Source organism: Cetorhinus maximus, chromosome 1, assembly GCF_964194155.1.
Source record: "Cetorhinus maximus chromosome 1, sCetMax3.hap1.1, whole genome shotgun sequence".
NCBI classification, from domain to species: Eukaryota; Metazoa; Chordata; class Chondrichthyes; order Lamniformes; family Cetorhinidae; genus Cetorhinus; species Cetorhinus maximus.
Window position 1 is genome coordinate 240,745,953 of NC_135879.1, and position 21,729 is coordinate 240,767,681.

Consider the following 21,729-nt stretch of genomic DNA (forward strand, 5'->3'; position numbering starts at 1 on the left):
ATAGAAAGGTTACGATGTAGAAAGAGGTCATTCAGCCCATCATGTCTGCGCTGGCCAAAAAAAGAGAAAAAAGAAACTAGCCACTTGTTTTTAATCCACTTTCCAGCACCTGATTCGTAGCCTTGCAAGTTATAACACTTCAGATACTTTTTAAATGGGTTGAGCATATCAGCCTCAACCGCCAACTTAGGCAGTGAATTCCAGACGCCCACCACCGAGTGAAAGTGTTTTTCCTCATGTCCCCTCTAATCTCCTTAAATCCATGCCTCCTGGTAATTGACCCTTTGGCTAGGAGAAACAGGTCTTCCCCCAATTTAGAATTTTTACTCCTTTTCTTTCTTTGTACTTTCCCATAATGATGCTAAATCTAACTGTATTATGGTCACTATCTACAAAATGGCCCCCCACTGCTACTTCATCCACTTGCCCAGCTTCATTTCTTAAGACTAAATCTAGAATTGCATCCCCTTTCGCTGGGCTTGTTAAGTGCTGGCTGAAAAAGTTCTCTTGAATGCAGTTCATGAATTTTTGCCCTCTGTGCCCTTCACACTGTTTGTATCCCAATTGATACCAGGGTAGTTGAAGTCCCAAGTATTACTGCCCAATTGTTTTTGCACTCAGAAATTTGCCTACATATTTGTTCTTCTAAATCCTTTCCACTATTTGGGGGCCTATAGTACACTCCTAGCAATGTGGCTGCCCTTTTTTATTTCTGAGCTCAACCCATGTGGCCTCATTTGATGCTTGATTCAGTGTATCATCCCCCCTCAAAGCTGTAATTGATTCTAACCAATAATGCTACACCCCCACCTTTTTTATCCCACTCTCTATCCTGCCTGCAATCTCCATATGTTGAGTTGACAATTTTTGCCCCTCTTTAAGCCAAGGTTCCGTTATAGCAACAATATCATGCTGCCATGTATCAGTCCCCACAGCTCATCAGCTTTATTTTGCTATACTCATTGCATTTACATATATACCTTTTAACATTGTTAAATTCCTGTGCTGTACACTATTTAAACTGTGCTTCTTCTGTCTTTCAGAGTCACTCACTAATTCTCCACCTCCCATTCCCTGTTCTGAATTTGCCCTCAGATTCCCAGCCCTCTGCCAATCTAGTATAAACACCCCCTTTCCCACCAATCTCCCTGCAAGGATAGTCGTCCCATTCCTGTTCAGGTGTAGACCTGTACAGATCCCATCTTCCCCAGAACTGGTCCCAATGCCTCAGAAATCTGGTGCCCTCTGTCCTACACCAGCTTTCCAGCCATGTGTTCAATCGCTCAATTCTCCTATTTCTATAATAAAAGCAAAGTACTGTGGATGCTGGAAATCCGAAATAAAAACAGAAAATGCCGGAAAAACTCAGCAGGTCTGACAGCATCTGTGGAGAGAGAAACAGAGTTAATGTTTCGAGTCATAATGACTCTTCTTTAGAGCTCTGAAGAAGTCATAAGGGCTCGAAACATTAACTCTGTTTCTCTCTCCTATTTCTACACTTACTCGCATGTGGGACTGGGAGAAATCCTGAGATTACTGCTTTAGAGGTCTGGATTTTCAATCTCCTACCTAGCTTCCTAAAATTTGCTTTCAGGTCCTCATCTCCTTTCCTACCTAAGTCATTGGATCACAACGTCTGCCTGATCACCCTTCCTCAAAAGAATATCCTGCAGCCGCTCTGTGACATCCTTGACCCTGGCACCAGGGAGGCAACATACCATCCTGGAGACACATCAATGACCACAAAAACGCCTGTCTGTTCCCCTAATTAATGAATCCCTTATCACTACTGCTCTTCCTCTCTTCTTCCAACTCTCCTGTACAGCAGAGACACCTGTGGTGCCACAAACATTGCTCTGTCTGCACTCCTCCGATGAACCAATGCCTTCACCATTATCCAAAACGGAAAACTGATTGGCGTGCGAGACCCCAGGGGACCCCTGCGCTGCCTAGTTCTCTTGGACTGCCTGGCGGTCACCCATTCCCTTTCTGCCTCCAGGCTCTTAAGCTGCAGTGTTACCACATCTCTGAACGTGTTATCACATAGCTCTCAGCCTCGCAGATGCACCACAGTGACTCCAACCACCGTTCGAGCTCCAAAACCCAGAGCTCAAGGTTCTGCAGCTGGTGACACTTGCTGCAGATGTGGTTGTTTAGGGCATCAGTGGTGTCCATGACTTCCCACATATTACAGGGCATGCATTCCACACGACCGAGCAGACCTGTCATGGTTTCAATTTACTTCCCTTATGTTAACTTTATTTTACTTTGACTTAGTTATACTACTTCATTTTACCTGCCTTAACCTTACTTCCCTGTTGCTTGTGTTTCTTACTGAAATCTAAGTAGTTCCTTCTTTTAAAAATAATATACTTTTCTAATTTTCAGCTACTTGAAGACCCACCCTAACAGCAGTATCTCACCAATCAATAAACTTACATTTCTCCTGTGATGTCACTCTTGGATGTTTTTAAAACTCAGCCCTCTCTTGCGGCTTTACAACTCCTGGTCAGCAGACTGAGAAAGATAGGGAAAGGAAGAGAAAAGCACCCTCCTCACCAAACTCACAGTGATCCCACTCTGTACCAGCTGCACTCCATGACAGTGAACTTAACCCCTCTTATATATACACTACTGAGATTCAGATGACTCTCCTATCTGGCAGCTAAGAACCAGATTAGTCCACTTAATTTGCTGATCTCACCTGCTCTCCAGCAGAGGGCTTGATTTGCTTGATTAGCCCTGGCCAAGCTGCTAAGAAACAGTAAATTTAAGTAAAATGCTAAATTGCAAGCAAGCAGCAGATTTTTAAAAGATTAATCCTTAAAATTTAACATTTCACTCCCTTCTCACCAAACTCACAGTAATTCAACTCTGTGTCAGTTGTACTCTGCATGATTACTTCCTATTATTGTCTTTACTGTGCCAAAGCTTTTCATAAATGTTGATGTATGCTATATCGCCACAGTACATTTTATCTAGCAAAAATCGCATCTCTTACACTTCCTCTGCTATGATAAAAAGCCTATTGTTTTATTCCCGACAACCCTTCAGCTCACTATTATCCAATTAGCTAAATTATTTAATAATGTGCATATTCTCACAGTGCAAAGTCTTTGACTCTGAAATTCATCCTTCTCCCATGTTATCAGCATTAATGAGGGAAAAAGCTGTTCAGTTCTAATAAAAGATTATTGACCTGAAACGTTAATTATGTTTCTCTCTCCAAAGATGCTGCCTGACCGGCTGAGTAACTTTTTTTTTATTTCAGATTTCCCCTATCTGCAGTATTTTACTTTAATTATTATATTAGGGGAAGTGGTGGCATAGTGGTAATGTCGCTGGGCAAGTAATCCAGAGGCCCATCTAATGCCCTGGGGACATGGATTCAAATCCCACCATTCGAGCTGGTGGAATTTGAATTCAATTAATAAATCTAGAATATAAAGCTAGTTTCAGTAATGGTTACCAAGAGACTATCAGCGATTGTCGTAAAAGCCCATGTCGTTCGCTAATGTCCTTTAGGGAAGGAAGTCTGCCATCCTTACCTAGTCTAGCCTTAATGTATATTGTCACTCTATGTTCTTCCGCCCAAAATAGATCACTTCACATTTCTCCGCACTGAGCTTCATCTGTCCCCCCATTCCACCAACTTGTCCATGTCTTTTTGAAGTTCTACATTGTTCTCCTCACAGCTCACAATACTACCAAGTTTTGTATCGTCAGCAATTTTGAAACTGTGCCCTGTACACCAAGGTCTAGGCCATTAATAAACATAAGGAAAAGCAAAGGTTCCAACACTGATTCTTGGGGAACTCCACTACAAACCATCCTCTAGCCTGAAAAATAACCTCTACTCTTTGTCTCCTGTCACTCAGCCAATTCTGTATCCATGTTGCTACTGTCCCTTTTATTCTATGAGCTATAAATTTGCAAAAAAAATCTGTTGTGTGGCACTGTATCAAATGCCTTTTGGAAGTCCATCAACAGCACATCAACCTTAGCTTCATCAACTCTCTCTCCTACCTCTTAAAAAAAACACCAGAAAGTTAGATAAACACAATTTTCCTTTAAGAAATCTATGCTAGCTTTCCTTAACCCACATTTCTCCACGTGACGATTAATTTTGTCCTTAATTATTGTTTCTGGAAGTTTACCTGCCACTGAAGTTAAACTGATTGGTCTGTAGTTGCTGGGGTTATCTTTACATTCTGTTTGAACAAGAGTGTAATCGTTGCAATTCTCCAGTACTCTGGTTCCACCCCCGAGCCCAAGGAAGACTGAAAAATTATAGCCAGTGCTTCCACAATTTCCACTCTCACTTCCTACAGTATCCTTGGATGCATCTTGATCCTGGTGCCTTATCCACCTTTAAGTAGAGACAGCCTATCCAATATCTCCTGCTAATCAATTTTAAATCCTTCTGTTGTCTGAATTACTTCCTCTTTCACCATGGCCTGGGTAGCATCTTCTTCCTCGGTAAAGACAGATGCAAAGCATCCATTTAATACTTCAGCTGTGCCCTCTGCATCCATGTGTAAATCCCCTTTTTGGTCCCCAGTCAGCCCTACTCGTCCTTTTACCACCGTTTTATGATTTATATACCTATGGAAGACTTTGGGATTCCCTTTCATGTTCGCTGCCAGTCTCTTTTCATACGCCTTTTTTGCTTCTCTTATTTGCTTCTTCACCTTTCCTCTGAACCTTCTATATTACAGCCTTGATTCAAACCTGGATATAAGAGCTGAACTCAAGAGGCGAGTGAGAGCGACTGCCCTTGACATCGACATCAAGGCAGCATTTGACAAAGTGTGGTATCAAGGAGCCCTAGCAAAACTGGAGTCAATGGGAATCAGGGGGAAAACTCTCCACTAACTGGAGTCATACCTAGCACAAAGGAAGATAGTTGTGGTTGTTAGAGGTCAATCACCTCAGTTCCAGGACATCACTGCAGCAGTTCCTCAGGGCATGTCCTCAGCCCAACCTTCTTCACCTGCTTCATCATTGACTTTCCTTCCATTATAAGATTAGAATGTTCACGGGTGATTGCACAATGTTCAGCACCATTCGCAACTCCTCAGATACTGAAGCAGTCCATGTCCAAATGCAGCAAGACCTGGACAATATCCAGGCTTGGGCTGACAAGTGGCAAGTAACAACTGCATCACACAAATGCCAGGCAATGACCATCTCCAAGAGAGAACCTAACCATACTCCCTTGACATTCAATGACATTACCATTACTGAATCCCCCACTGTCTACATCCCGGAGGTTACCATTGACTAGAAACTGAACTCGATTAGCCATATAAATACTGTGGCTACAAGTCCAGGTCAGAAGCTGGGACTTCTGTGGAGAGTAACTCACCACCTGACTCCTCAAAGCCTGTCCACCATCCACAAGGCACAAGTCAGAAGTGTGATGGAATACTCTCCACTTGTCTGGATGAATGCAGCTCCCACAACACTCAAGAAGCTCAACACCATCCAGGACAAAGCAGCCCACTTGATTGGCACCCTATCCACAAACTCCCTCCACCACTGATGCACAGTGGCAGCAGTGTGTATCATCTACAAAATGCACTGCAGGAACTCACTAAGGCTCCATAGATAGCACCTTCCTAACCCATGACCATTACCATCTAGAAGGACAGGGACAGAAGATACATGGGCACACCACCACCTGGAAGTTCCCCTCCAAGCTACTCATCATCCTGAATTGGAAATATATCGCCTTTCCCTCACTGTCACTGGGTCAAAATCCTGGAACTCCCTCCCTAATAGCACTGTGGGTGTACCTACACCACATGGACTGCAGCAGTTCAAGAAGGCAGCTCACTACTACCTTCTCAAGGGTAATTACGGATGGGTAATAAATGTTGGCCCGGCCAGCGACACCCACATCCAATGGATGAATTAAAAAAAAATTCAGCTTGGTTTTCAATTGTATTTCCTGCCGAACACCTATCACAAGCACAATTTTTCTTCCTTATCTTAATTTCTTTTTCCTTTATCATCCAGGGAGCTCTGGATTTGTTTGCCCTGCCTTTCTCTTTCAAGGGAAAATACCTTGACTGTGCCTGAATTATCTTTGAAGGTAGCCCATTGACAGCTGTTTTTCCTGCCAACCTTTGACTCCAATTTATTCAGCCCAGATCCACAGATCCATTCTTACCCCACTGAAGTTAATTATTCCAGTTAATTATTCTTACTCCGGTTGTTTTTTAGTCAACCTAAACCTTACAATACAACAATCACTCTCCCCTAAATGTTCTCCTACCAACACCTGATCCACTTGGCCCACTTCATTCCCAAGAACCAGGTCTAGCAGTGCCTCTTTTCTCATTGGACTGGAAACGTATCACTGCAGAAAATTTTCCTGAGCACAGTCTAGGAACTCTTGCTCTTCACTGCCCTTTACACTTCTACTATACCAGTCTGTATTTGGATAAATACCAGTCTATATTTGGATAAGTAACGTCCCCCATTATAATGACCCTATAATTTTTGCACCTCTTTGTAATTTCTTTGCAAATTTGTTCTTCCACATCCTTCCTACTAGTTGGTGACCAATAGAGAATACCGAGCAACATACTTGCACCTCTTTTGTTCCTTACTTCTAACCAAACAGACTCTGTCCTCTTTCCTTCTGGGACATCCTCTCCCTCCAGCACTGCAATGCAATGCTCTCCCTTAACCAATACCGACACCATTCCCCCTTTTCTCCTTTTCCTATCTTTCCTGAAATCATCTTTTACTAACTAATGCTCATCCATTATCTACAACATTTGGCTAATTAATTGATGACATTGCCTTCACAATTTTGCTAACTGAAATCAACCTGTATTTATATAACAGCTTTAACATAGAACAGATATCCCATAGGTGTTCATAGAGACATAATCAGACAAAAATGAATGCTGTTTACTACACAAGGTAATCTACATAAACTGATTAGCAACTGAAGATCACTAAATATATAGAATCACATAACCATTTTGTGATTCTATGTTCAAACACAAAAAGAGACCATTTGGCTCCCACTCCCCCATCTTTTCGTCGTAGCCCTGAAGATCTATTCCTTTAAATTTAATTATTCAATTCTCTCTTGAAAGCCCTGATTGAATCTGCCTCCACCACACTCTCAGGCAGTGCGTTACACATCCTAACTACTCTCTGCTCTGGTTCTTTGCCCAATCACTTTAAATCAGTGTCTTCTGGTTCTTGATCCTTCCACCAAAGGTTTCTCCATATCTCCTCCATCATATCTCCTTTTAACCCTTCTTCTCTGAGGAGAACAACCCTAGGTGTCATGTTTCCAGGATTTTTTCATTTCTTGGGATTTGGCTGACAAAATTCACTGCACAAAAGAACTGGATTTACAACTAATACCCTCTAGGGTTTGGGCCATTCTGAAAAGCATTTGAGAATTAAGAGTCAACCTCACACACTGGGTGCCAGTTAATGCAGGCAACAGGGATCTTGCCCGCCGCTGGAAAGCCAGCAAGAGCACCACGTCACCTCTTTTTGGGAGGGCCCACCTCATTATAAGAGGAAAACGGTAGGCTTTCTCTAGAAATCCCGCCTACCCCCTCCCCCGGAGAATTGCCAGTCAGCCAGAGGCTGGCAGCTGTATAATGCAGGCAGTACCAGCAGGAGCATGGCTGCTACCGGTAATGTACCGACTAGAGGCCCAGGGTCGCCGAGGGAGCCCTAGGTCAAAGGTGATTAAGGACAGGATAGGAGTATGGGGCAGGAGGACACGGGAACGCCTCGCAGTTGCCCCCTTCCTCCCCCTAATGCTGGGGCTCTCAAACAGGCACTGAGTGCCTTTGAACAAGGCACCACCAAACCCACCGAACCCCCACAAGCCTTCCTACCCCAGGCTTAGTCCAGGCACAGATAGGAAGCCCCCCACCCCACCCCGCCTACCCAACTAATTGCTCCCCGTCTCCAAACTCGCCTCATGGGAGGGCATTAAATTCTGCCCATTGTATGCTGCAGGTGAGGGCATTAAATTCTGCCCAGTGTATGCTGCAGGTGAGGGCATTAAATTCTGCCCATTGTATGCTGCAGGTGATCATCAGTCATACCAGCTTGCATCTTAAAGGGGATCAGTGAACCATACGGCCTTTTATAATAACCTGCCAGCTTTCGTGGTCATTTTCTTTTCTAAAATTAATTACTAGATTTATTGTGCTCCATTTCATAACTTTCTATAGTGTGATTTGAATTCAAAATCTTTGACTGCTTATCATTGCACTAACAGGCCTCACACATCCAACTCAACCTGTAGCAGTTATATGGTCAGTTTCAGTAAATACTCTGGCATTCAATAAGAACACCCACCAAGGAGTGGGATTTTGCAAAAGTTAAAAATAGAAGAATAGAAAGCTTTGAAGACAAACCTTCGCCTTGCCTTTAACGATACAGGCTTGATGTTCATCTTCTGTTACATTCCACTCTATCTGTAAAACAAATGCATTCACATCATATAATTATCATAAATCACAGCATATAAGGAACCCCATACATAAGTCGAACTATTTTTGCATATACTTGGTGTGCAAGTCGACTCTTCTTTTCAGCCATGACATGCCTTACTCACATTAGTAGTTAACCTTAATTTTTCACTCCACAAAGGTTTGTTTACTGGTACTTTATAACTAGGTGTAAAAGATAAAGTAGGCGATACGGGCTGTGTTGCAAAAAATGAGTGGAGTTCAAGACACATTTACTCTTTGCGCCAGATGCTGATCACATTTCAAAATGGCACCCAGCTCCACCCACACCAGTGGTTCACTTTTATACTCAGCATACAAATTGACCCCCCCTTTTTTGGAGGGATTACACTATTATACAAAAAATTCAAAAACCAAAGCATTTGGTTCAAAGCAGAGATAAGCCAGGGAACTACAGGCCAGTGAGTCTCATGTCAGTGATAGGGAAAATATTGGAGAAATTTCTGAAGGGAAGTATCTATCTCCACTTGGAGAGGCAAGGTTTGATCAGGGATAGTCAACATGGCTTTGTCAGAGGGAGGTCATGCTAAACAAATTTGATTGAAATGTTTGAGGAGGTGACCAGGTGTGTAGATGAGGGTAGTGTAGTTGATGTAGTTTATATGGATTTCAGCAAAGCTTTTGACAAGGTCCCACATGGGAGACTTATAAAGAAGGCAAATGCACATGGGATACAGGGTAATTTGATAAGGTGGATTCATAATTTGCTTAGTTGTAGGAGGCAGAGGGTGATGACAGAAGGATGCTTTAGTGACTGGAAGCCAGTGTCCAGTGGTGCACCACAGGGATCTGTGCTCGGTCCCCTATTATTTGTCATTTATAGAAACAACATAGATGACTATGTGGGGGGTAGGATTAGTAAGTTTGCGGATGACACAAAGATTGGCCGGGTGGTTAACAGTGAGGTTCAGTGTCTTGGGCTACAGGAAGATATAGACGGGATGGTCAAATGGGCAGATAAGTGGCAGATGGAATTTAACCCTGAAAAGTGTGAGGTGATACACTTTGGAAGGAGTAATTTGACAAGGAAGTATTCAATGAACGGCATGGCACTAGGAAGTCTGAGGAACAAAGGGGACCTTGGCGTGTGTGTCCATAGATCTCTGAAGGCAGAGGGGCATGTTAGTGGGGTGGTGAAAAAGCCATATGAGACACTTGCCTTTATCAATCAAGGCATAGATTACAAAAGTAGGCAGGTCATGTTGGAGTTGTATAGAACCTTGGTGAGGCCACAGCTGTGTGCAGTTCTGGTCGCCACATTATAGGAAGGATGTGATTGCATTGGAGGGGGTGCAGAGGAGATTCACCAGGATGTTGCCTGGGATGAAACATTTAAGTTATGAAGAAAGGTTGGACAGACTTCGGTTGTTTTCGTTGGAGCAGAGAAGACTGAGGGGCAACCTGATCGAGGTGTACAAGATTATGAGGGGCATGGACAGGGTGGATAGGGAGCAGCTGTTCCCCTTAGTTGAAGGGTCAGTCACAAGAGGGCATAAGTTCAAGGTGAGAGGCAGGAGGTTTAGGGGGGATGTGAGGAAAAACTTTTTTACCCAGAGGGTGGTGACGATCTGGAATGCACTGCCTGGGAGGGTGGTGGAGGCGGGTTGCCTCACATCCTTTAAAAAGTACCTGGATGAGCACTTGGCATGTCATAACATTCAAGGCTATGGGCCAAGTGCTGGTAAATGGGATTAGGTAGGTAGGTCAGGTGTTTCTCACGTGTCGGTGTGGACTCAATGGGCCGAAGGGCCTCTTCTGCACTGTGATTCTGTGATTTGTTTTATATCCTTCCATGCAGTGTTATTGTCTCCTAATGGCCCTGGGTCCTTACTGAAGTCCAGTTCTATGGGTGCTAGTGCTTAAATTCTGGCACTTTGCCCAAATATCCATTTTTAATACGCAAGCCAAAATAGTCACTTGAGCCACGCAGTGCATCATAACTGAGCCTGATTGTCTCTCGGCCAACATTTATTGCCCACCCATAATTGCCTTTGAGAAGCTGCCTTCTTGAACTGCTACAGCGTTGTTGGTACACCCACAGTGCTGTTAGGAAGGGAGTTCCAGATTCTGACCTAGCAACAATGAAGGAATGGCAGCATTGTTCCAAGTCAGTATGGTGTGTGATTTGGAGGGGAACTTGCATGTGGCGGTGTTCCCCTGCATCTGCTGCCCTTGCCCTTGCTGTCAAAGCAACCTTGGTGAGTTGGTGGTGGATGGTGTGCCAATCAAGAGGGCTGCTTTGACCTGGATGGTATCGAGCTTTTTGAGTGCTGTTGGAACTGCACTCATTCAGGCAAGTGGAGAGTGCTCTATCACACTCCTGACTTGTGCCTTGTAGATGGTGGACAGTCTTTGGGGAGACAAGAGGTGAGTTACTCACCACAGGTTTCCTAACCTCTGACCTGGTCTTGTAGCCACAATATTTGTGTGGCTAGTCCAGTTCAGTTTCTGGTCAATGGTAATTCCCCAGAATGTTGATATTGGGGGATTCAGTGATGTTAATGCCATTGAATGTCAAGGGAAAATGGTTATATTCTCCCGTATTGGAGATGGTCATTGCCTGGCCATAGTGCAATGTTATTTGCCACCTATCAGCCCAGGCCTGAATATTGTCCAGGTCTTGCTGCATATGGACATGGACTGCTCCAGTATCTGAGGAGTCATGAATGGTGCTGAACATTGCGCGATAATCCATGAATATCCCCACTTCTGACCTTATTATGGAGGGAAGGTCATTGGTGAAACAGCTCAAGATGGTATGAAACAGCTCAAGATGGTATTTAAATGCATATATTTAAATGCCATGTTATTTATGATAGCCACATAAACTGTGGCAACAAGAGCAGGTCAGAGCCTAGGAATCCTGCAGCAAGGAGTTCACCTCTTGACTCCCCAAAGACTGTCCACCATTCTTCAAGGCACAAGTTAGGAGTGTGATGGAATATTCTCCACTTACCTGGATGAGTGCAGCTCCAACAATACACAAGAAGCTTCACACCATCCAGGACAAAGCAGCCCGCTTGATTGGCACACCATCCACAAACAAACATTCACTCCCTCCACCATTGACACACAGTGACAGCAGTGTGTACCATCTACACGACGCACTGCAGGAACTCACCAAGGATCTTTAGACAGAACCTTCCAAACCCACAGCTGCAACCATCTAGAAGGACAAAGGCACATGGAAACACCGCCAACTGTAAGTTTCCCTCCAAGCCTCTCATGATCCTGACTTGGAAATATATCACCGTTCCTTCAATGATCCTGAGTCAAAAACCTGGAACTCCCTCTCTAAAAACACTGTGGATTGACCTACACCACATGGACTACTGCAGTTCAAGAAGGCAGCTCAAGTGCAATTATGGTTAGCGATAAATGCTGGCCTAGCCAGCAATGCCCACATCCCATGAATGAATTTAAAAAATGCATTGCCTCTGCAGCAAGAGGTGCAAGATGGAAAATGAGAGCACAGTTTCATTTTTGCCCTCCACTTCCCTTCTCTAACTATGGGACAATTTTTCCAAGAAAGGCGAGGTTGCTAGCTGCCTCAAAACAAACATTTATTGCCCTGATCACATTCTGGACTCCCTGGTGCATGTGTCATGGAGATATGTCTGCTCTCACTAGGCATGCCAAGTCCTGAGATTGCAGTGTGAGTTCTTATCAGTGTCACCAGTTTTACCTCCATTAGGCTTTTCCTGAGACTAGGGGTCAATATACCCTACTCCTGGAGAAGACTGCAAGCTGTTGCGATGGTCTCCCTCCAGGAGTTACAGTTATAGTCAGCTGGACCTGCTGAGGAATTTCAATCCAATTGATGAAGTTATGAAGGCTTATGGGGTGGAATTTTAGGGGCCCATTTCGGCAGTGGTGATCCGTTCAAAAGTCTATTGACTTTGGCAGGACTATAAAATACCACCTACGTAAAATTCCACCATGAAGTTTCAAGTAAAATCTGCTTATGATGTAGCATCCTCAATGTCCAAACAACATTGCCATAGCTCAGGAACCTCTCCCCAACTGGAATGAAGCTTCTTATTAGTTCAGAAATAGCAAGTAAAGATGGAACTCAGTACAGCGCAAAGTTAATCCAACATTATTACAAATACACAGCTCTTCCTTGAGGCTTTGCTTTGCCTGGTTGATGGTCTATAACTAGAAAGCTGAAAAAATAAATCTTTTTATAAAGCGCTTTCACCTCACTGAGGCGGCTTCAGGCCAATCCATACCCAACAATCTGCTCTAAAAACTCTGCTCAACATTCCTTAAAAAAAAAGTAAATTCGACCTATTTCCCAATTTTAATGGAACTGATCCATTAAAAAAAAAATTCCAGAAATTGGATCTGCATCTTCAAAAACTAACCAGTTTTTCCTTGGGAGATGTCTTATCTGTATACCAATTTCATTGAAATCTGTCCATTAGCTTTTGAGATATATTGTTAATAGGCAAATAGACTAACAAATAAGGAAACAGTGGCGGAGGTAGCAATTTTTTTTCTCTATGACAGATTCTCTCAATACATCACCACCACCTGCATATGGAGGATATCACTCAAGGTGAAGAATGTCGGTGCTGAGAAGTGGAAAATGATGTTTGACAGTAGGTGACAAGAACAAGTTCCTCAGGTCATGTAAATCAACTCCCTGACCTGATAAACTTTTCCACTCCCCCACACAAGATAGTCTCTGACTAAGGTTGTCCATTTTTTAATAATTAGGAGCAGTTTTGTACTGTGGGCTCACATACCCATAGAGGATGGGTCTAGATTGCCCAAGCACGTTTCATGTCACACATTTCTACCCAGCAGATATAAGATTTCATCCCATCAATCTGGATTAGACTTGAATTCGGGCTTCAGGAGGCAACAAGACACCATGTTAACACCACACAACCCATTGAAAATGCAGTTTATTTAGCAAATGAACAACCCACAAGGCTTTTTTAATATTTATTCAAGAGATATGGGCTTTGCTGGCTGAGCCAGCATTTATTACCCATCCCTAATTGCTATCGAGAAGCTGGTGGTGAGCTGCCTTCTGAACCACTGCAGTGCATGTGGTGTAGGTACACCCACACAGTGCTGTTAGGGAGAGAGTTCCAGGATTTTGACCCAGCAACAGTGAAGGAACGGCGTTATATTTCCAAGTCAGGATGGTGAGTGGTTTGAAGGAGAACTTTCAGGTGTCGGCGTTGCCATGTATCTGCTGCCCTTGTCCTCCTAGATGGTAGTGGTCATGGGTTTGGAAGGTGCCATCTAAGGAGCCTTGAGTTTGGTTTGTGTAAATCACGTCAATTGTTGACTCTTCCATATTTCAATGGTTTCCTCAGCGGGGACACTATGGGCAGAATCTTCTGTTCTGGAGTATAAGTTCAGAGGCGGGAGTGGAAGTTGGAGTGGGATAGCTGACCACGCGTGATCTTACGCTGGTCGGCTCATTGCTTATGCATCTGTGTGGAGCATCGCCAATCTTGTGGCAAGGGTAGGCAAGAAGTTGCTGTCCCCACCGTTACCTCATGGGATTGAAGGTCTGGCTGCCATATTTAAAGGAACCTGGACCGCCATTCACTCCCTGCAGGCCAGGAGCTTCAGTCTGCCTGTCCTTAATGTCTCAGAGATGAAAACAACATGCGGCCTCACGGTTCAGCGGACCTTCCCTGGTAAGTCTCATCTGGGCCATCCAAGATAACAGCAGAAGGCCCTCCTGTTTGACCATGCAGATGTCAGCGCTCATGGAGCCCATCATAGAAATGCCGAGCAGTGTCGAAAGAGGATGAATGATCTGCTGTGCTCTGCAAGGGTAAGTGCGCCATCTGCTCTCATTGCAAATTGACATTCATAAGGGCATCAGGCAGTCCCAAGTGTGCTAATGCACAGGGATGGCAGATAGGACTTGGGATGCAGCACACGCCAGCAGACAGGACATCTGCGCGAAATGTGTGCCAGTCACTTCAATCTCAATCCTATATCAGTTGCAGGGCATCCTGCTTGTTAATCCCTTACTGGGGAGGGCTCAGCAGCTGCCACAGGCATGCATGCTCCTGAACTGCTCATGCACCCATTGGAACGACAATCAATCCTTCTGCCTTTCTGCAGGAAAAGAACACCCACAATAAGCAGGAGTAGTCCAAGACTGGAGGAGGAATTCCAGACATGCAAATCCTCACCCCGTATGAGGAGCTGGACCGTGCCTGTGCTGAAGGTGAGATAGGACTCTGCCCAGGAAGCCAGTGAGGATGCTTCCAGTCTGCAGTTCTCAGCTGCATCCACAGAGTAAAAGATTGCTTTGATGAAAGAGCCAGCTGAGTCAATCACTAAATCTCTCTTTTCTCTATTCCAGGTACCACTAAGAAAAGGGGAGGCCAACAAAGGAGACAAGCCACCAAACCAGTCCCAACCCCACCTCAGAATCTTCAGAGGATACACTGTCAAAGCACTCACCTGCACCCTCTACCAGCACAGATACACTCACCTCAGTGGGTGTACATTCCAGATTATGTTCAAGATCACAATCTGGTAAGCACATCACTGACACGGTTCCACAGCTGACGAGGGAAGTGACTGCCGAAGTCACTGACACTTGGAGACTGCTGAAGACCAGGCCCTGCTCAGCCCCATGGACATGATGAGCCGTTGGGCTCAACCATAAGAGGTCTGTTGGACTCGCAGAGGCATGTAGGGGAACATCAGGCAGACATGCGCTGACTGTACTGTAGCCTGGAGGAATCCGTGAACTGTCCGTCTGCTGTCGTGGCTTTGGACTGTGAATGCTTGATTGCTTCCCCATGGAAAGGGTGGCGGCCGCCTTGGAGACCCGGGTCCAGCAGAATGCACAGTGGCTGCCGGATATGCACTCAGACCTGCATTCCGTTGCTCTAACCATGGGTGCAGTGCAGCAGTGGCTAGTCGAGCGGGGGACGGGGTACCTCTCTCCAGGTGCCCCTTCACCTCAAGGAGTCAGGGAGGTGCCATCAGGAACCCACAGGGAGGACAACCGCTAGCCAGGCACCCCAGGGACTTCATCCCAGGACACTCCAAGGGTGCCCAGCTGGGCCTCCTCCCCTCTGCCAGTGACCCTATCACCTCCAACAGGTTAGGCCGAGGAAGTTACACTTGCACCTATGCAGGAGGCCCTCAGCAGCCCGGGGCCCTCCAGACCTAGGGCCACCAGAGGACACCCGCCAAAGTCATCACAGTCAACAGGGCATAGCAGTCAGCAGGCTGCCTCCACCTCAGCTGTGGATGTCGGGGCTGCACTTAGACATACTTGTAAGAAAAGCAAGATTAAAGAAACATTAAGAGCACAAAGGTAGCAGAGGTGTATAAATCACTGTAAATATCAATCACAATTGTATATATATGTGTAATTGCACCACATTTATGCTTGTGGTATTCTCATTGTGCTGCTAGTTGTTGAAATGACCGCATGCATTTAAAGACATCACACTTCATTGCTGAGCAGCCACTGACGATATGGGCCTATTCAATCACTGTTTCTTGTCTCACATAATCCATTGTGCAAGGTTTTTGGTCCTGAACTGTGTAGGAGGCATCCTTGGACATCACTGTTGAAGTTGAAGTCTTGGAATGAATCTGGCCACCCAACAGGTACTGGTGACCCAATTAGTATCCCTATGAGAATGCTTTTTGAGCAGCCTCTGCAGCTGCTGCCTCTTGCTGCTCTGGTCGTTGCTGTTCCTGGTGCTGGGCCACCCTGCACTAGTTCCTCCTCAGTTGCACCATAGCAAAACAGAAAGGTTGCCTTCAGCCATTATCAGGGATGCCTGAGGTGCTCTTTGAACATGCTGCAGTGACCCATGTAGTTATCAAATTGTTTGAAACTTTCCCTCCATCCCCAATCAATTCAGCCAATGGGAAGGCCTGTATCTAGCATCAGTCCACTCCGGAGCACTACTTCCCTCGCCCATTCCAGACATCCCCACCTCAGTCAAGAGGAGATGGTCTTCAACTCAAGCTTCACTGCTGCTCCAGACCTTCCTGGAATGAGACGCATGAGTTTTGCTGCTCTTGTCTCAGGGGTTTGACCACAGAGTCGAGAACACATCTGAGCATGGTTCTCCATCCAGTTGACTAATGATTATTAGGGTGCCCCTTTAGTTGGTCCACTAAGCATGCCAGTAACTCCACTCATTGTCGAAGACACTCCTCCCACTTCGAGTCACGGCTCTCACCTTGGGACTGCACTGCAGCATTGCAAGTTAAACAATGGTGTGCATATCCTATCAACGGAGGTCCAGCACCTTCTACCCTCCTCCTGTCACCCACTATCTTCCCCCAACTTCCTTCACTAACACCACATTATCTTTCATCTCCTCACCTGTTACCCTTGACCTTCTAACACTTTGTCTTTATCTCTGCTCTCCCACCTGCGCCCTTAACCATCCAAGTGCAGATGCATTCTGACCCTGACCCCTCCCACCCTCGAGGCCACTATTAACCTGACTTTTTATGACCGCCCTCGTGAAACCCGATCATACTCGACCATGACCTTGTCACTGCCACCCTACCGGATCCACCACACCCATCACCTGCCTCCCAGTATCCTAATCTTAACCCTCAGGACCTAAACCTCGATTCCATGGCTCCACCCTTTAGCCATTTCCCTCTGCCATCATCACTACCCAGAGAGCCCCTCCCCCACCTAAAAGCATGACAATGCCCGTTTGAACATATCAGCCTGTCTCTCTTGGCCCCGAACAGCCTGTACTATCCCTCCCTGGATAACTTGCACTATCCCTTCTACCTTTGTCCAACCACTGCTCCACTTTTCCCTGCTAAGCCTACCTCTCTTCTTTGGTCATCTTCCACTGCCACCACCTGGTCTCACGCATAGCCTGGCACTTACAGACGCTCCTCAAAGAGGGCAATACAGCAACAAATCACCATTAATCACGGAAGAAGTCAAGCTTGCCAGGTGCACACCACTTATATACAGTCATAAAAGTGAACATTCTAGTTTCTGACTGGCAGGGAACTTAATTTGGAAGGGGAATTTAATTACGGTGAGATGGCCTCTTAATGAGCCAAGTTCATCTTGACGTTCGGAAACTGTTTTTTGCCTCACGCTAAATTAAGTTCCCCCACCTGCCAAGCTTTCTGCTGCTGCTGGGACTGGAAGATTCCGCCCTATATACTGAACCCTAACTTGATTGAGAATCATGCTTTTGCATTAAATATTTTTAAATAGTATAACTGCAAAAGTTGTTTCTGACCTATGGCGATGATGTAGTCCTGAAAAGTCCATTAAAGCATTAAAAGAAATTGAAGATTAAAATACAAACATTATTCTGCCGTTATTTCAAACCGATCCTCTAATAGTTGATTGGGAAAGTCTACTGAGGTTTTATACTCTTATTGCAACCAGTGAAGTGCAATTGCCACAGCAGCTCTCTCTATTAACACCCAATCTTTAGTAAAAATATAACTCTCAGGACATCAGTCAATGTTCAGTACTTAATTCTGCCCTCACTACAGCACATTCATAACCACATCCTCAGAGATATTTATTTCCACTTCCTTCATCTCACTACAGCACGCTCATAACCACATCCTCAGAGATGTTTATCCCCATTTCCTTCATCTCACATACAGAAATTAATCACCATGAATACGAGTGTCCAAACTGAAATCCACACGTTCGCCTGCTAGTGTGTACATTTTCACCCCAGAGCTTTGTGCCTACTGGATGGGCTTGCAAGCCACAGGGTGAGTGTGCACTGCCACAGGGTGAGTGTGCACTCCCATAGCAAGCAAACTGAAACGCTGTAGAACACATATCAACTTCCAGCTTCCTGGCAAACTGGAGAAACTAACAGATAAGACACTGCTTGTTCTCTTATTTACAAGCCTCTCGCTATAAAATAAATGTGCTATTTAGAATTCCTCCCTGATTGAAGTCATGTAAAATAAATGCCACAATACACTTCACATATGGATTCAAAAGCATTCTTGCACTGAAAGCTAATCTACTGTATCTTCTTTCAGCCAATTTCTTTTCAAGAGATTGTTTGTTTTTGCTTCCATTCAGTTTTTGTCAAAGCCCAGTCCACAGGTTCCTTCACAATTTATGACTATTAGACTCCACAATAACGCCAGATTCTAGGCAAGTAGAGCTAGGCTGCAAGTGAATGAGGTTTGAAAAGTCTTTTCTAATCCTCAACTTTTCTTACAGATATATGCATACCGAATCAAGTGTTGCCCAGTCTAGATTAAACTTTGTCAGATCCTAATTAACGCAGCTCCATAAACTTAAAGGGATCTCTTTTCACAAGTTTAAGCTCCCCTATCTTGATAAATCCTAAAGTAAATGCAGAGCTAACAACACACCATAGATGTGCTAGCAAAATTCTTGAACAAATCCCATTCTTGTGTGACTACAGTCAATACATAGCCGTGACCACTCAGGAATTTTGAATCACACAGACAGCTTACAGAAAGGTATTTTAAAAAATTACCATAAATGGATCCTCTGCCACAGAAGTCAAGGTCAGTATAAAGATGGCGTTAGTTGCTCCCACGTAGAGACGATTACTTTGCTGATCTACCAGAAAGGTGTTAAAGGAGGTGATATGACTATGCTTGGAGAAGCTTTTCACTGATGTCATGTGCTGAAGTTCTGAAATTGGTAAAAGAGTAACAGATCAAAAAAACTGGAAGAAAAATTACAGCAAAAATCTTATCAGCAGCTTTAAGGTCAGATACAAGACATGTCTATTAAACAACAAAAGCCTTAAAAAATAAAATTCAAAAGTCTTAAAAAAATGAAGTTCAGTCTGAAAGCCTGTAATCTTATCAGCGTAGGAAGAACCTTTTTTTGAAACGCTATGTCCAACTTTAGGACTTTGTTAAAAAATGCTCGTGCTCAGCACCCCCACCAACATCCAAAAAACCTCCAGAGGAATTACTGACTCCTCTGATGCAAGGCAAGGATACTAACTCATAAGTACAGGATCACAAGTTAAGAGAGCAGGATATTTTGCTCTCAACCAGCTAAATTAATCAGCCTGGACTTTGACCCTTCAAAATACACTGCTGCCAGGATGAGGGCTTTGGCTGTGAATATTAGCACAATATTTTGTTAGGTTTGCAACTGAGACTAGACCAGCTCTCATCAGACATCCATACACTTACACTTTCTAATGAGGATTTCTGGATAGTGCTCAGTAACAGAACCCTACTGTTCATTTACTAGACTAATGATGTTCAGACAAATGACAGTTTAGCCAATCCAGATGCCACTGACCCATCTAATATCAGATGATCGCTACTGACAAGTCATCTAACCTGGGATCTTGATACTCAGCTATTATGCCACAAAAGTAAAATCACTGGAAATATTATTACTTTGCTGGCATGCATGGCATAGTATGCAAGTTATATAGTTATAATCACATTTTTAAGAAACTCCTACTGAGGTTAATACTACCATCAGCATATCTTAACATAGAATTGTGGCACCTCAATTCTCCTATATTTTGAGGCTCAGTGCTGCAAATTAATTCTTGACAATTTTTATTTTTATTTCCATAACCACTCAACTGTGTAATTTCAGAATCATTTATACTCTTATATTCCTCCCACATAGTTGTCTGAGCTGCAAGAGATTGGACTAAGGCACTCGGTCACAAGGGCAAATAGGAACTTCATTCAGATCAACTTGAATATTGCTCATAAGAGAAACATGTTGCTGAAGCTTTTCGTCCTCCACTGATCAGGCCTAATGCAAGAAAGTCAAATTTCAAATGATCACAACAATTTATACTACAGGAGAAAAGGCTGCTGATTGGTTGACAAGTAATCTCTAATTAGCCAAGGTGTTGCTATGGAGGAAAGCACCAGGGTACTATAGGCTCACCAAGCCTATAGTTCCTCAGGGTAATGTGTCCCTAAGCCCAACAATCTTCACCTGCTTCATCAATGACTTTCTTCCATCATAAAGTCAGAAGTGGGGATCTTCGCTGATGATTGCACAATGTTCAGCACTATTCACGACTCCTCAGATGGTGAAGCAGTCCATGTTTAAATGCAGCAAGACCGGGATAATATCCAGGCTTGGACTGACACGTGGCAAGTAACATTCGCAACACATAAATGTCAGGCATTGAACACCTCCAACAAGAGAGAATCTAATCATCGCCCCTTGACATTCAATGGCATTACCATCGCTGAAACCCCCACTATCAATGTGGGGTACCATTGACCAGAAACTGAACTAGACTAGCCATATAAATACTGTGGCTACAAAAGCAGGTCAGAGGCTAGGAATCCTGTGGTGATTAACTCACCTCCTGACTCCCCAAAGGCTGTCCACCATCTACAAGGCACAAATCAGGAGTGTGATGGAATACTCTCCACTTGCCTGGATGAGTGCAGTTCCAACAACACTCAAGAAGCTCAACACCATCCAGGACAAAGCAGCCCGCCAGATTGGCACTCCATCCATAAACACTGACTCCCTCGACCACTGACGCACAATGGCAGCAGTGTGTACCATCTTCAAGATGCACTGCAGAAACTCACCGAGCCGCCTTAGACAGCACCTTCCAAACCCACAACCACAACCATCTAGAAGGGCAAGGGCAGCAGACATATGCGAACACCACCACCTGTAAGGTCCCCTCTAAGCCACTACTATCCTGACTTGGAAATATATCGCCGTTCCTTTACTGTTGCTGGGTCAAAATCCTGGAACTCCCTCCCTAACAGCACTGTGGTTGTACTTGCAACACATGGACTGCAGCAGTTCAAGAAGGCAACTCACCACTACCTTCTCAAGGACAATTAGGGATGGGCAATAAATGCTGGCCTAGCCAGTGACGCCCGCATCCCATGAACATATTAAAAAAATGCCCCCGGGTAATTAAAAAAAAAGGTGCTAGGTTTGAACATTCCTTTTGTTTGCTGAGAGCGGGTTTCTGGATATGAACAATCACTGGGACGTACGGCCTACATAACTGTCATCGCATCGGCACAGAACTTCATACACGACATTGCTGAATGTCATTTTGGATTGACGGCAGCATCCTGTCAGTAGAAAATACCTCTCGTCATGTATGAATTTCAGCGCTGGTGCAATGCCAGGTACTTAGGCCATATGCCCTGGCACCTGCTGATTGAATTAAAATCATGTTCCTTTGGTTATTTGTACTAGGCAGAGTATAGACCATACGCAACCAGCCCGTAC

At 44.5% G+C, this 21,729-nt stretch overlaps 1 protein-coding gene across 1 annotated transcript in view; it reads right to left on the reverse strand.

The window, feature by feature from the left end:
* LOC144688344 (semaphorin-4F-like) overlaps positions 1-21,729 on the reverse strand; it is a 186,636-nt gene that overhangs the window by 125,100 nt on the left and 39,807 nt on the right. The window contains exons 2-3 of the mRNA XM_078554783.1: positions 19,001-19,161; positions 8,409-8,468 (exon numbers count right to left, since the gene is read on the reverse strand). Coding sequence (XP_078410909.1) covers positions 8,409-8,468; positions 19,001-19,161 — 221 coding nt within the window. The remainder of the gene's footprint in view (positions 1-8,408; positions 8,469-19,000; positions 19,162-21,729) is intronic.